This window comes from Monodelphis domestica, chromosome 4, assembly GCF_027887165.1.
Source record: "Monodelphis domestica isolate mMonDom1 chromosome 4, mMonDom1.pri, whole genome shotgun sequence".
NCBI classification, from domain to species: domain Eukaryota; kingdom Metazoa; phylum Chordata; class Mammalia; order Didelphimorphia; family Didelphidae; genus Monodelphis; species Monodelphis domestica.
This window is the reverse complement of record NC_077230.1, coordinates 218,455,590-218,472,300: the sequence shown is the minus strand read 5'-3', so window position 1 is coordinate 218,472,300 and position 16,711 is coordinate 218,455,590. Positions and strand designations below refer to the sequence as shown.

General features: G+C 34.0%; 1 protein-coding gene across 2 annotated transcripts in view; it reads left to right on the top strand.

Moving 5' to 3' along the window:
- Nucleotides 1–16,711, top strand: part of PGAP1 (post-GPI attachment to proteins inositol deacylase 1) — a 114,665-nt gene extending 97,954 nt beyond the window's left edge. Inside the window, exon 27 of one of the 2 annotated variants that reach the window (XM_007494555.3) lies at nt 6,837–16,711. In XM_007494555.3, coding sequence (XP_007494617.1) covers nt 6,837–6,972 — 136 coding nt within the window. In that variant the 3' untranslated portion in view covers nt 6,973–16,711. The remainder of the gene's footprint in view (nt 1–6,836) is intronic. The other variant, XM_016433755.2, reaches the window with a different exon arrangement.

Sequence of the window (16,711 nt, the reverse complement as noted above, 5' to 3'; positions counted from 1 at the left end):
GTTCTCCCTCTCCCCCTCCCCCCCTTGGTTTTCCCTTCTCCTTATCCTTGTTGGGTAAGATAGAATTCAAGATCCCAATGGATCTGGATGTTTTTCCCTCTCAGAGCTGATTTCCCTGAGATTGAGGTTTAAGTAACCCCCCCCCCTCTCTTCCTCTCCTTCTTATAGGAGTTTTCTTCCCCTCCCCTTCCCATGTGAATCTTTGTGTGAGAATGATTATTCTATTTGGTCTTTCTTTACCCCCTATTTATACATTACATTTTCCCCACATGTTAGTATACATAGGTTGATATAAATGTAGTCCTTATAGAAGAGAGTTTGAGTAAAAGAAGAAGATAACATTTTCCCCTTTCCTTAATATTTACCTTTTCAGGTATTCCTTGCTCTTTGATTTTCGGTATCAAACTTTCCACAGAGCTCTGGTCTTTTCTTTGCAAAAAGTTGGAAGTCTTCTATTTTGTTGAATGCCCATACTTTCCCTTGGAAGTATATAGTCAGTTTTGCTGGGTAGCTGATTCTTGGTTGGAGACCCAGCTCTCTTGCCTTTCTGAAGATCATGTTCCATGCCTTACGATCATTCAGAGTAGAACTTGCAAGGTCTTGGGTGACCCTGATTGGCATTCCTTTATATCTAAATTGTCTTTTTCTGGCTTCCTGTAGGATTTTTTCTTTTGTTTGATAGCTTTGGAATTTGGCAATTACATTCCTGGGAGTTGTCTTTTGGGGGTTTAGTGTAGAAGGTGTTCTGTGAGCTCTGTCAGTGGCTGTATTGCCCCCTTGTTCTAGAATCTCTGGGCAATTTTCTTTGATTATATCTTGTATCACCATGTCCAGTTTGGTGTTTATTTCTGGCTTATCTGGGAGTCCAATTATTCTTAAATTATCCCTTCTCCCCCTATTTTCCAGATCTATCACCTTGTCGGTGAGATATTTTATGTTCTCTTCTAATTTCTTGGTATTTTGGCTTTGCTTTATTGATTCTTGCTCTTTTACACGCTCGTTGTCTTCCAGCTGCCTGATTCTGGCCTTTAAAGCCTGGTTTTCTTTTACAGTTTGGTCAAACTGGTTTTGTAGATGCGTGAATTTCTTTTGCATTATTTCCAACTTTTCCTCCCAGAAGGCTTCCATCTTTTTGGTCATTTCTGATTCAAATTCTTCATAGGTTTGTGGAGAGTTTCCATTTCCTTTGGAAGGTTTTGGAGCATTTTCTTTTATATTATCTTCTGTCTGCTCTGTATTTTGTATTTTGGCTCCATAGAATGTGTCCAAAGTCGCCCCTTTCTTCTTATTTTTCTTGGTATTTTGGGGCTTCTGTGGTTCTGTGGAGTTTGCCATTTCTGAATGTGGAGGATTAGTTTTTCTTGTCTCTTTCTGGTGTTCAGAGGCAGTCCTGGGCAGATAGTTCTATGAGCTTTCCCTGGGTTAAACTGAATATGCCTCACTGGAACTGGAATGGAAGGGTCGGACCACAAGGCCACACTCTCCCCCCGGCTCGCTTTCCGGAAGTTGCCTTCAGAATCGCTGGCCGTGAGGCTGTTTCGTAGGCCTGCGGGGGGATGGGCTGCCGCTTCCCCAAGCTCCGAGAGCACAGACTTTCACTGAGACTTGGATAGCAGGATCCAGCCCGTGAGGCTGTCTTGCCCGCCCTGAGGTTTGCTGTTGTTTCGACCAGCTCTCTGCAGCGGAAGCCCCAGGCAGTAACTTCCACCTGGACAGACCAGCTCTTTGCAGCGGAGGCCCCAGGCAGTAACTTTCACCCGGACCGACAGGCTCTCTGCAGCGGAAGCCCCAGGCAGTAACTTTCACCCGGACTGGGACTTGGGTAGAAGACCCTGAGGGTTGTTGTTCCTCAGACCCTGCTCTCTGAGCCCGGCGCGGCTGCCGCTTCCGGGAGCCTTGGACTCTGCGCTCCTACCCCTGAGGTCCGAGGGATCTCGAGTTCTGGCTTTTAAGGGGAGCCGTACCTTTTGAACCGGGTCCAGGTCCAGGAGGAGGGTTCCCAGGGTCTGTGCTGTTGATCGTTTTGAATTTCGGCGCCTTAGGAGCTTATCGTTTGAGATCGGTCGGGAAGGGTTTTCAGGAGATCTGAGCTTTGGCTTTCTCTAAGCCGCCATCTTAACCGGCGAGGATTATGTTATACAATCATAGGGATAGGAAATAGACACAGAATTTCATTAACATCAATAATTCCTGGCTAAGAAAACTCACTCTACCATTACCAATACCGGAGGAGCATAGACAGGGGCAATGATCTTCTTAGAGTTCCACAGCTAGCAAGGGCCACTGTGGTCTAATAATAATAACTTATTATTATCAGATAAGATGGATAAAAAGGAAGAATCAAAATTCTAAAAATCTGACAAAAGAATTTAAAATCTCAGCAATTTGGGGCCACTTACAACTTGGGGAAGACAAAGACTGGTTTGGAATAAACCAGATAGAATAATCGATGTCTCAAGATGTCTCGAGATCTGAAGGTTAAAGGAGGAGTGTAGGCAGGATCTACATAGATGTAGTGACTTTTTAAAAATGTTGCTGTAATTCCCAGCTTCATGTGATTTGCTTACAAAGACCAAGAAGTAAGTCCTCCTGGCAAGGTGGATAGAGAGACAGCCTCAAAAGTAGGAAGACCTTCAGGAAGACTGAGTTCAAGTCACATCTCTGATGTTAAGCAAGTCTCAGTGTTTGAGGCTGAGACTTGAGGTCACTTGTAGGCACAAAGAAGGTACCAGCCTGTATTGATAGAATTTTCTCATCTGGGAGTTCCTCTTCCTGTGATTAACATAGGTCCACTTCCCATCCCTAAAATCAACAAAAACCGTGTCAGTAAGATATGTAGCACATAATGTTTTGCAAAGAGCTTTACATCTACAGCCTGTCCTTAAAACAACCCTGACTTTAGGCTCAGTACTCTTAACTCCCCATTGCCTTTAGAGTAGAAAGATGATAAGCTCAGAGATCATCTAGTCTTTGGCCCTTATTTTTTTTAATTTTTAAAATATTTTTCCATGTTTATATATTTCATTTTTTTCCCTCTCCTCCCCCATCCCAGATCCAATAAGCATTTCCACTAAGGTTATACAAATGTTATCACATAACTATTTCCATATTATTCATTTTTGCAATAAAGTAACCTTTTAAAACCAACCCCCAATCATATAGATATATCCATATAAATAGATGATAAGTCATTTGTTTTTCTTCTGTGTTTCCACTCCCACAGTTTTTTCTCTCAATGTGGAAAGCATCCTTTCTCATAAGTACCTGGGATAATCTTGTATTAGCAAAGTTATGACCCTTATTTTAGAGATAAGAAAGGTGAATGGCTTACCAAGTTCCTAAGCCAAGATTTAAAACCTGGCCCTATGACTCCAAATGCAAGACTTGTACTCTATCACGCTGTCATTAATGTTATATGTTGCAGTAGCAGCCCTTCTCAGTTCTTCTAATTGGCTGGATCCAGCACATATAAGCTTGGAAAAGAGGCAACCACAATGATTAGACGTGACAGAGACTGAAAGAGGTCCCTTCAAGAGTTCCCTCTTAAGTAAAGTGCAGGGACTTTGTAATATCTATTTTGGCTGCTCAGCAAGCTTTTTATTCTTTATCCCTGGTCCTGAAATGTGGCCTGGCTAGCTGGATTTAAGGCAGATGAAAAGTCAAAAACTATTTTGCTTTGTTAAAACGCTCTTCTAAAAAAAATGAAAAAAAAAACACTCTTCTGAGCTTAGTTAGAAGGCAATAACTCTCTAAGGCTGCCCTAAATTACTGATGTTTTCTTTGAGAACATGGCTAAGGACTGCACCTGTGATTTCATTGGTATAGGGAACTCTCAGGCAAGGAATCTTCATCAATATAGAGGTCAGAAGATCCTTTGCCATTTATGCCCTACAGAGCTGCCAGAGCACTTAGAAATTAAGTAATTTAAACAAAGGTAGCATGTGTCCAAGTCTGGACTGAGAGACAGCTCTTCCATTATATCATGTGGCCCTTTTCCTTGATTTGTTGTAATTCTCTTTGCTTATAGAATTAAAAGTTTTCCCATTTTAGATTCTCTTCTAATATTTAATATTTCTTATGATTTATTTTTATTTTGCCTTTCAAAATTCTGGGGTTGGGTTTTGTTTTGTTCTTTTAGCTTTTAGTTTTACTCTTGTGTTTTATTGGAACATGTCTACCTAATTAATTCTTTTCAAAGGTAAAAGGAGTAAAATTCACTGAATCTCATTGTAAGTAAGGAGCACAGAGACCCTTCTCTAAAACATCTTTAACAAGTGATAGAGAATTCACTGATATGAGCTGGAGTTAACTGTAATCTATTCCAATTTTTATTAGAAAACTTTTCCTTTACATTGAACCAACTTCATTCACTATTAGAAATATCCTCCATTAGAATGTGAGCCCCTCAAGAACAAAGAGTGTCTTACTTTTCAATTTGTATCCTCATCATTTTGTACATAGTAAGCACTTAATGCTTTTTTATTCATTAATTTTTCTTATTTATCTTCTCCAGATCTGCCCAGTCAGAAAAAGTCTAATCCCTCCTTCACCTTCTTTCTCTTTCCAGTTTTTTTCTTTTAAAATTATTCTGTCCTACTTTGTTACATTCCTTCTAACTTTAACATCTCGACGATTATAAAATTTTGTTTTTCTTTTACATGATTTAGTTTCTGTTCTAAGGCCTATATAAAAACCAATGGTTTAATCTCTTTGTAATTCAGTTATTATAAAAGGATTTTGAGACTTAATTTTGCAGGAAAAATGATGAAAAGTAAAAACTTTTTAAGAGGACAGGTAAGCAATTCAATTCAAACATTTGAAATGTGTAGAAAACTACTAATTCCCCAGTCATGAACTAAATAATTTTATTTGGACTTTTTATAAGATTTGTATTTGTTAGAAGATTTATTGTTACTTATATGCTATATAATCTGTATGTGATATTTATTATGATTAAAGTAATATTTTCCAAAATCTTAATCTTTACTATTTAGGGTCTTTATCTTTCAAGATGTATACTTATATATTTATATTTTTAAAAGAAAATCTTAGATTGCTATATCTAGTTATCAATTTCAGAATACTTTGTCCTCAAAATTAATGTATTTGTAGAAATATAGTTTAAAATCATAATTTGAACAAAATCATACTCTTTCCTTCTCAATTAACTTAGTTGATTTTTTATATAAAATAATAACCTAAATAAAGTATAGTATAATTATAAATACTCTGGAGTTGGAATGAGAGGACATATTTCAAAATATGATTCTGCTGCTTTGTGATCTTGGGCAAATGAGACTTTCTAGGCCTCAGTTTCTCACTTGTAAAATGAGGGAGTTGGACTCTAAAGTTTCTTACAATTCTAAATCAGAGATCATAGTAATTTTTTAACTAAGGGATACTGAAATATGCATTTTCATAACTGTGCTTTAATGTTGCACATATACAGAGTGAAACTAAGCCATATTTTAGGATTTCAAACTCCCCAAAGCAGTCATATTTCAACATGAGTAAATGTTGAAACATTTTAAATATCTTTATAAGCATACAATGCCAACAAAAGTATTTGGTTTGCTATGTCATGTATATCCACATGTAGTCAATAACACAACTTAATTATCATATAATATATTATAGAAGAGACGCTCAGAAATGTACTAATTCTTACACATACTTAATCACATGTTACAGGTAGCAAAGAAGAATTAGCAGGAAATTATGCTTTCTGAAGTCCATTTGTTTCTCTAAATGATAAGTTTTTATGTGTCTATTACCACCAGTTTAATTACTTGCCTTTTTCATTAGATCTCTAAGAAAGCTTTTACTATAAAATTAACATTTGAAATATTCTAGATCTTATTTTCTTTATGTATTCTTCCTTTGCAAGTGAGATTAATGTAAGAGTGTGCAGACTTAGCTGTAGTCACTTGACTCCTTCCTACTTTACCAGTTTTTTAATATTTTACTGCTCTACATATATAGTACTGACCTCTTTGCTGTTAGTTGCACAAGACACTCCATCTCCTAATTGATTCTGTGCATTTTAACTAGTTATTCTCCATACTTGAAATGCTCTCCCATCTTTCTTTGCCTCCTGATTTCAAGTCTCAGCTATGTTCTATCTTTCCATAAGAAATCTTTATTGATTTCCTTTAACCTTGCCCATGACTACTTCAAATTTGCTCTTTATATACTTTGTTAGAACATAGTTTGCATGTTTTTACCTCCATTAAAATAATAGCTTCTTCAGGCCAAGAACTATTTTTATCTTTCTTTATATAGTTCTGTGGACCATGCCTGGCCCATTGTAAGCATAATGATAATTATTACTTAAGTGTAATAATTATTATTGTTTATATAATGTTCATTAACTATCTATATATTTTTCATTTTTCTCTTCCCCCTAGTTTTTTCAAATTTGAATTTCTTTGTGCTCTTATAATTTTTAAACTATTCTTCATGATTGGCATATGTAAAGTTGAATATAAAGTGAAATATAGTATAAATTATGTTAAAATAGAAATAAATATTGCTATCTTTTATTTGAAATTTCCTATATTTAGAAAACTAGTACTTTTTATGGTAAAATATTACAAAACCAAATAAAATTGATTATAAAATGTAATTTTCAAAAATAAACTTTTTTTACCTTTTGATGTGGGGAAAAAATCTACAATAAAGAAGGTTCACAGATAGCAAAATATTACATTTTAAAAAGTGTAAAATCTTTTTATTTTTTTCTCAAAATCATGTATAATATTGACTTCACAGAATTCCAGTCTCCCTTGTAATTTGTAATAATCATATCATATAATTATGTTTCTGTCTTTTCACAGTAAAATTTTGAAGACTGCTGCACAGTTTCCAGTCCTAGTGGCCATTGGTGTGGTTGCTTTTGGGTCAACACACTTATACAGAGTGCCATACTTTGTAGTCATTCCTCTTATACTCCATATGTTGTCTAATATTTGAAGTAAGAAATAATAGGGGTACTTTGGCTCTTCAGGAAGGTAATCAGAAAGAAAAACACAGACCCATCAACTTCGACTGCAAGATCCTTTGGAGAAGACAAGTCTATTTTTACAATATGAAAATTCAAAATTAGTTTTGTAACCCCGGAGGAAAGTATTTGAGGCATGGTTTTGTTTTTGTGTTGTGATATTTGTCTATTGATCATTTTGAAAAGTGAACATGAGGAGTTTAGTGGTCAAAATCTTTCAAGATTTCAATTCCTGTGCATACCAATCTGTTTGGTTTGTGATACTAGTAATGCTTTTATAGTCTAAATTCAGTAGATACAGCATTGTTTGTATTGACATTGCAAGCATTTTGCTCTTTCATCCAGTTTTTCTACTGAAATGTGTGTTCCTTTGTTTACTACAGTTTGTATATTGGGTATTAAGTTTTAAAGAGGCAGATGAAATTCATAATATCACAGTTCCTTCAGAAAACAAAATAACCAGGAATACTTTTTGATCAGTTTTGAGAAACCACATTTATGAGGCATATTGTTAACATTCTCTTATGTCTACAAGGCTATATTCACTTTGAATTTTTATTGGCTTTCTAACAAGACTTTTTTCAGTAACCTTTTAAAATCTATTGTTAAAAACATCAAGAGCTCAAAAATTAAAGAAAGAGTCTTTCTTGTTATTTTCCAAATGCTGACTCATTTTGTATTCATGGCAAATCCCTTGAGAATCCTAAATAATGCCAATGTTTGGTCATTTGTCATAGGTATTCACTTACTGGCACTGAATTAATTATTTCAGTCTGTGCCTGACATCAAACCTAAGATCGGCTCTTTGCAACTTGTCTTTTGGGTCCAAACAGAATAACCCTAATCCAGCTTTCACATGATGGCCTTTCAAATACTTGACTACAATAATCTCTTCTCTTTCCCTAGTCTTCTTTTCTCTGAACCAAACATTCCCAGTTCCATCAGTAAGTCTTTAAATAACATACACTCAGTGTCCTTAATTTTCCTGCGTGCCCCACTCTGAACACTGTCTAGCTTATTGATGTCCTTAAGCATTGATGCCTGGAACTGGGCAGAGTGCTTCAGATGAGGTCAGTTATGGGCAGCTGCAGAGAGATGATAACCTCTTTATTTCTGGAAGCCGTGTTTCTTACCATAGCCCAAGATCACTTAAGGCTTTTTTGGCAACCACATCACACTGATGATTCATATTGTATTTGCAGCCCATGAAAACCCTCAGATCTCTTTCAGATAAACTATCTAATCACTTATTTCCCATCATATATTTGTGAAGTTGATGTTTTTGGTACCCAATGATACAACTTTATATTTTTGTGACCAGTGAAATATCTCCTAAAGTCCATCTTATTAGATTCAGTCCATTGTTAGTCTGTCAATAAATTGGATCATGACTATCATCTAGTATGTTAGCTTTCCCTCCCACTTTTGTGTCTTCTGCAGATATGATGAGCATACTATCCATACCTTTTAAAATCAGAGATAAAAATGTTAAATAGCAGATATAGAAATACAGATTAATAATTGTTATTCTTTGAGTCTAAACATCCAGCCAGTTCAAAAATCCATATATTGTGTTATCATCTAGTCCATATCTCTTCATCTTTTTCACTAGGGTAGCATCACCCTCATCTCTCTATTTAGGACCCATGTCAGAAACAGAAATATGGTGTGGCCTATTCTTGTAGCCATATTAACTTTTTATAAAAATGGCTTCTCTTTCTAGATGTTCACCCAACTATCTCTTTAATGATTGTTCACTAGCTTAGAGTTCACAGACTTTTTTCCTCTTTTCCACAGTTTTTTAAAAATATAACAATGGTTTAGAAATCACACCTGCCAGTGCTTTCAGTGGATGAGGATGTAGTTCTTCTGGGTCAGGTGACTTGAATATATGAGGTCATCTAGATGCTTTTTTCCTGTCTTAATTGTGGATATCAACTCCCTCATCTATTTTTATTAAGTTGAGATAGTTAAGAATTTTTCATGGATTCATATTATTGATATTCAATCCAAAAGGAAAATTCCACATTAGAAGGCAAAGTACTATAGTTAATTACTGGTCAGTTGAGAATTCAGACTACTATGCCTTTTGTATATATCAGTTCACCTAGACAATAGCCATTGTGCTTTATCCAGAAGAGCACCAAATCTGAGGTCAGAAGCTGGCTCTGGTACTGACTCTCCAACTAAAGGAGGGACTCTCAAGAGTCCCTCAGACTTTCATTTACAAAAATTCATATTTATATGCTGCTTTTTTCTATAAGTTTAATGCAAATATTGTTATTATTGCCATTTTATAGATGGTACTTAGAGGAAGAAATGGCTTATCACTCCAGTATCTTTGCCAAGAAAATCCCAAATAGGATCATGAAGGGTCAAATACAACTGAAAGAACTGGACTACAAAATAGAAAAGACCAAGATGCACAGAAGTTTAATAATTTTCCCATGATTAAATGAATTATAAATGTCATTGCATTGAATCCAAAGCTAGTGACTCTTGATTCAGTGTTTTTTCTACTAAAATAACTCAAATGAATAGAAACCTGTTTGCTACCACTAGAAAAAGTGTTCTTCCCAGAAGGAAAAAAAACAACAATAAAGAAGTAGTGAGCCCCAGTAGAATATGAAAAAAAAAAATAGTTGATTGAGATCTAGAGTCTGAAAGTTTAAGAGCTAAAAGAGTAGGACAACCAATGGGATTGTGATTTTGAACTTTGAATAGTTGAGATAAGTTTTAACATATCAAGATTATTTTTTCTATTTTCTTTCCTTTGTATTCCAAAAGTAGCTAAATGGAATAATTAAATTGACAATTCCCTAAATAAGAGCAGCTACTTAACTGAGTGATTTTTTCATTTAAAATGCCTTAATGTTTCTTAATATTTAGCAAACTTGGTGAAGTGGGCAGAGTTCATCTGAACATTAGGGCTAAGCTGTGTTTGACTTAGACCTTGTAGAGAAAGAAGCACTGGATTGGAGTCAGAAGCCCCGTGTTCAAATTCTAACTGCTACTTTTTAAACTTTTTATCTTGGGTAGATCATATTACCTTTTAGGGGCTCATTTTTCTCATGTGTAAATTGATTCAAGGACCTTGATAACATATCAACAAAATGATTTTTTAAAGTAGTTTGGTTAAGGCAATTTGATCTGTGGTACATTTTGCCAAATATAAAATTTAAAGTTTTAGTGGCAATATGCATTAAGAAAAAGTATTGTTTATTACTTATTTCTAATTTATAAATGTTACTAACATTTCTGTAGCAAATAATAGACTAGTTTTATGATGACCATCACAACTGCCTTCTTTATGTAACCATTCAACATTGCTGCTGTTTATAGGACTAGTAATACATTGGATTTTTCCTTTCTATGATGTCATTATAGTATAACATGCTACACTTCATAATAGGTATAGGGAGTGAACCTTCAATTTCATTGGTATAGGGAACTGATGAGAAAATTCCTTCTACCGATGGAGGCAACACTTTCTTTCCAACTTATAGTTTATAAGTTGTATAGGGCACAGGAGGTTAAATGACTTATCCAGGATAATGTAGTCAAAATTAGGATTTGAATTCAGGTGTTCCTGGCTCCAAGCCAGTTTTCTATTTAATATACCATGTAGCTTCACATATTTTGTAATAATGGTAAAGAAATAGTTGTAAAGAGGACCATCAGAATCCTAGATTATAGAGAAAGTTATCCTAAGATTTAGAAGTTCACATTAATAAATCCTTAATGATAAAAGTTTTTAATAATGATCAACAATAAAGGTACAATCTGTTTATACCTAATAAGGAGAGTTAGACAAATTTAAGTCAGTTGAATTATACTGGTTACTTATAGGATCCTAATTCATAGGATCATGGTTTGACCCTAACAAAAGTAAACAACTAAATTCAAATATTCCACTTGGGCCTGAAATTTCCATTTGTTGCTAAAATTCTATAGATTTCTAAACCTTTGTGCTAAATGCTTATTTAATTTATTCTAATAAAAAGTCAGTTTAGTAGGAAGTATAAAAGATAAATGATCAGGAGACACAGAATAATATATTTAGAGCTGGAAAGGACCTTAGAGGACATTTAGTTCAATTTGTCATTTTGTAAGGAACGACTATGAGGCACAGAGAGATTAAATTAATTAGATTTTAATTAGAATTAGATTAATCTCCTAGTCCTACTATTTGGCCAAGACATTTAGCCTTCACTCTTCTTTTAAAATGTTTTTCTTTTAAATCTTTTTAAAATGTTAATTAAAACAGGGAAGACTGAACTAGATAGATGATATTTATATCTATTTATGATTCAAAGGCTATATTAATCTAATTTTATATCTTGATTGCTATCTTGAATTTTTTCATGAATTATGATGTATTAGGTTACAGTATTTGAGGTGTCACATAGTCTTGTGAAGTTAAACACCTAGATTCCTTACTTCAAAATTCTAGGCTGATTTTGTAATTAGGCCTTTAACTGTTCATATTTTACCTTAGTTTAAGAAAATAGGAATCTAAAAAATTGTTGCCTTGTGTTCATTCTAATTTATAATGATTAGAAATTAAAATTTAATAATGCTAGCTGTGTTAAACTAAAACCTTTAAAATCAAAATAGAAGCATGTAAAAGCCTCAAAATTTATAAAAATATACCAAAGCTGGATTGATTTTTCTTTTTAAAGTAAAAATATTTTAAAGAGAAGGTCTGCTTTAAAAAAGTACCATTCTAAGAGCATGTTAAATTTATTCATTATAATTAATCTTAGAGTGAGTAAAAAAGCCTACAAATGACTTAAGCCACTAATATTTTTTTCTAACAAAAAAGTGGTGACCTATGCTTTTTGTTTGCTTTTGGTTTTGGCCAGATCTTTCCTTTTTTATTGCTTTCAACTCTTTCAATTAGTGCTGAGTAGGTATTTTCTTTTTGATGTAATCCAGTATTATCAGCTCTTTATTTTTTAACGACAATTGGCTTCTGATTGTTCAGAGAGTACTCTCCATTTCCCTTCAGTAACACTAAGGATGTCCCTTGGACACACTGCATTAACATTAAGCTATTATTTAAAAGAGTTTAATTTTTTTTTAAATTAAAGGTGGCAGAGTGAGGAACAAAAAGCAAGGGAACTTTAGCTGCTGATTTTTTAGGTTGTCAGGGCTTACGGTAAATATTTAAAACTATAAATCCTGAATTCTGAATGTTTTTCTATATGAAATTATGTCATGTGAACAGAGACTAGCACTGACCTGGGTCCTATTTTCATAGACTAATTGCAAATCATTCTTACCTATTAAAAAATCCTCTTTTCACCAATAGTTATGTAATGGAGCTCTGGTTACTGAAAGTACTTGAGTATGAAGTGGCAACATTTTATTAATTCAGAATAGTCTTCACTTTTAGTTATAGTACAAACTGTGGAGATTCTGTCATAATTGATAGTAGAAGATATTTTCAAAATTTAATTCATAAAAGGCATTCCTATAAGCCACACAGTTCAAAGGAAAGACCTAATCAAAGCATCCTGTTGTTGAATAGTGAAATTCCTTACACGAAAATTTCGGTGAACTAATATCAGATTTTTTGCTAAATCTGCTAAACAAATAGAAACACATTTCTGGTTCTTGTTCCTTATAAACTATAGTATAAACTGCATAATGTATAGAGGAAAAATATTAGTGACTAAATTTCTCAAAAGAAATATGAGAGAATATGAAGGAGAAACATCTCATTATAGGATGAATGTAAACAATACACCTCAATTAAATGTGGAAGGAAAAAATATTTATCACATCAGCATTGAGTTCCTCCTCAAAGCTATATCATCTTGAATAGAATTTTGGTTTTCTGTGATCTTTTCATAACCTTGTCTGGCATGGTATAGGGCCAGCAGTTATTATGTTTTGAAATGCCCAATCACAGATTAGATTGCTGATGACTTTTTATAGGACTTGATCAGTACTAAGTCAGAATCAGTGTATCTTTATTCTATAACCTATAACTTCAAACATTTGTAAAGAACTTTGTTGATTTGTTTAGGCCAATGAAAATTTGCTTCTGAAAACACTAAGAATAGATATTTTATAGGTTTACATTTGTCTTTATTTTTAAGTTACTTTTATTTTTAGTATTTATATAGTAGCATAATTAGTAAAAATTAGTATGTTTCAAGGCCTCAAAAGGGCATGTTTCATGCTTCAAATTACATTTTTTCTGTTTCCTATTAGATTTTTACATCTTTTTATAAGGAAAAGTGATGGAATTTTTTTTTAACATTTGAGCACAATGCACCAGATTAGAAATTATTGAACAGTATTCATAAATTTAGCAGAATGCACTTTTGCCACCAAAGCTACATGCAACTGTAATATACCTCTGGATACTTGTGCCAATGAGCTATACTTAGCAAACAAATGCATACTGGGATAAAGCAAAAGTAATTTTTCAGTGTTTTTAAGCTAGCATTTATAATAACGTGTAAATGACAAAAACTTGTACTTTGTACCCTTGTCTTTATGTTTAAAAAATTTTAGCATATTATCAATTTATTTGATTTTTAAAATATTGGTATCTAGTTTTTCATTTGAAGTATCTAATTTATTTAATGGTAATTTGTCTTAATTTTTATATCACTTGCTCTTTTTATTGTTAATAAAAGTATCCCTCATTTAATGGAATACACTAATAGTTACAGAGAACTTTGCTGTAAAGCAAATTTGGGTCACTGACTCCAATTTTTCCAAAAAGCACTTGACTGCCATGATAATAGATGTGCTATATTAGGAGGGGGGGAAAAAACACAAAAAGTTAGAATTGGATTCTACAGGTATCTATTCCAAACCCCTTATTTTACAGATAGTAAAACTGTTATCCCAAAGAGAAAGTGACTTGTATAGTCATTCCCCTTTGAGCAATGAATTAACCTTTTAGAGACTGCCAGCAGCTATGAGTCACATGCTCCAGAGGCAAAGTCATCATTCACTTCAGGAAGCATTTATTAAGCATCAGGTGCTGTGCCAGAGCCTAGAAAATATAAACAATGAGGACAACTGTTCCCCAGTCCCTTCCTGCTCTTAAGAGTTTCTGACTCTGGCACTGCCATGAAGGAAACTAGATACAATAGATCTACTAGATGTATTCAAATAAAACTTTAATTTTTTAAACCATCAAAGTTATGAGGAAATCAGGAAACCACATTTACCATGCGAAGATCATAATTCTGCTTTTGTGTTTAAGTCACAAAATAGAATTACTAACCCAAAGATGTACAGCGAGTCTGATACTTTGCCTCCAGTTATCCCTCTGACAGATGGAGTAGGTTTGCCTTTACGACCAGCCCTAAAACTTCTGACTTCACATCTCAGGCGATCTTGCCCTTATTTTTTCTACTTTTGACATCCTGTGACTTCATTGGCTTCTCACTGCCTACCAATACCAGTACAGTTGAAGGGCTGGCAAGATGTCATCGTGCTAAGAACAACTGACTGGGAGTCAGAGACGTCTGGCCTTAATGCATCTGACTACACAACCTCTCCTGGCCTTAGCTCCACCATTTAGAAATGAAGGGGGTTGGACTAGACCATCCCTCAGAGTCCCTGATAGCTCTATTCTTTGATCCCATGCCTTGTCTGACAGCTCCTTTAACAATGATTAGTAGATTGTGCATTATTGTTTAATTGAAAAATGGCTGCTCTCCCAGGTTAAAACAGTGCAGATTGGAATTAGCAACATGCTAAAAACATGGTTGAACTTTAGCGAATGTTGTTGTTAAATTGTTATACTCATGCACAGGTAGGCCAACTAGCTATTCCTGGCAGCAAGGATCATGTGGAAGTATAAAAGCTATGCATTCAATAGAGAATGTTGTCATTTCATTCATTCATTCTTAAAAGTGCTTTGCTTAAAAACACTACAGAAATTTGAGCTGAACTCCAGATAAATGTTGTTTAATATATGTTAAGTGGGAGATCTATGTATCTCATGTGTTTATACTTTGTATATGTTAAAAAATATGGTTTTTAAAGTACTGTTCCAAACTTTTCCATAGTGGAAAAAATTTTTTTGTATTGTTAATTTGGCAATCATACAGGTAATTTTTTTAAAAATGCAGATCATTTAAATGTTTTATTTTAAATGTATTGTATTATTTCTAATATAATTTTAGGACAATAATAATATGATGTTTCACTAACTATAAATGTGGCAAAATGACCAGTACTCATAGGGAAACCAGACCAAAATTGAACTTGTATTCTTACTGTGACCTTGGATTTCTAGTCTCATAGGGAAAAATGGACTATGCCTTAAAACAGCAAAGGAGAATGCCCTGTGGTTTTTTGTAGCCATAGGTTTCACTATGGGTATTCATCTCAAATTGGCCAAAAGTCTTTTTCTTCAAGGTCACTAAAATAGGGCTTTGAAAAATATGAGCTACTCATTTCCTTTGTATTTGGGGAACTGTCATTCCAAGTATTTCCTTTCTAGAGTTTTTATTTTATTTCAAATTGAAATGCACAATTATAACAGAAATAAGGAATTGATGGCACTAAATACATTTTATTTAAAGAAATAGGGATTTCATGGCACTAAATACATTTTATTAAATTCTACTTTTTAAGCAATTAGACTTTACATAGGAAAATCGGAACATCAACATGTAATTGTTGTCTTAATGATCCAGCAGATATGAATTTCTTCCCAGGATTTACCTTGGCCAGGGGCCTCTCCGCTCAGTGATATGTGAGCATTTAAATGTACTTTAGATTAAAAAAAACTTGAGTGGTTTTATTCATAATCTACCAAACTCATACTCACAATATACCTATTTTGAGATTCTTTTCCCTCTCCACCTCAGTTACCAAGACTGAAGAGATTTTTTTACTCAAAGAATTCAGTGTATGTTTTCTTAAAATAACAGATGTCATTTGATCTACAATCTTAATTGAAATATTCCCACCTATTTGTAGACTTAATAAATTTCAAATTCTCTTTTTTTCCCAAATTCATCCTTTTTTATGTTAAATTTCTTTTCTCTCTGATTTTTATGAAATGATGGGGGTCTCTCAAAGTCTCTAGAGATACCTTTCTTGGCTAACTTGATATGGAAGCAGAGAAAAAGGAAGGCAATAGAAGAAATTCATTCCTGAGCCTGATATCATCCCACTTCGGCTCTCATACTTTAATCATAGACTCATAGAGAGGCTGTATGTAATGCTGAGATATGAGACATAGAAACCATTTTGCAAATAATGTTCACATTCAGATCATGCAGAGCATAATGATGAAACTCTACTGTACACTCACTCCCATTCAGTGCAAAGGCTTATTATATCATAGGAAAACTAGTAGACTACAACATGCACTTAAAACATAACTCTTCCAAGTCTTTTCCACGTGGACATGCATGCTCTTCCTCAGAACTTTGTACAGTATTTGTTGTGCTAAATACACATTTGTGTGTACTTGTTTTATATCATATAATTTACATTGTTACATCTAACTCGTAATTCACAAAAAGTGCTACTTATTGTGCTCTGTAGAGAGTGTTAGAAATGGTTTTTCACCTTGTTTCAACTCTGCTGTTAGGTGTAGGGTGCAGTGCGTGACTACTTCAGTCCTTGCTCAGGTATTAATGTGTAGCGGTTTTTGGTGCTTTCTTTTTAATCCATCATATTCAGTGTTCTAAATGTTCAACAATAAATTTGATTAAAAAGAGA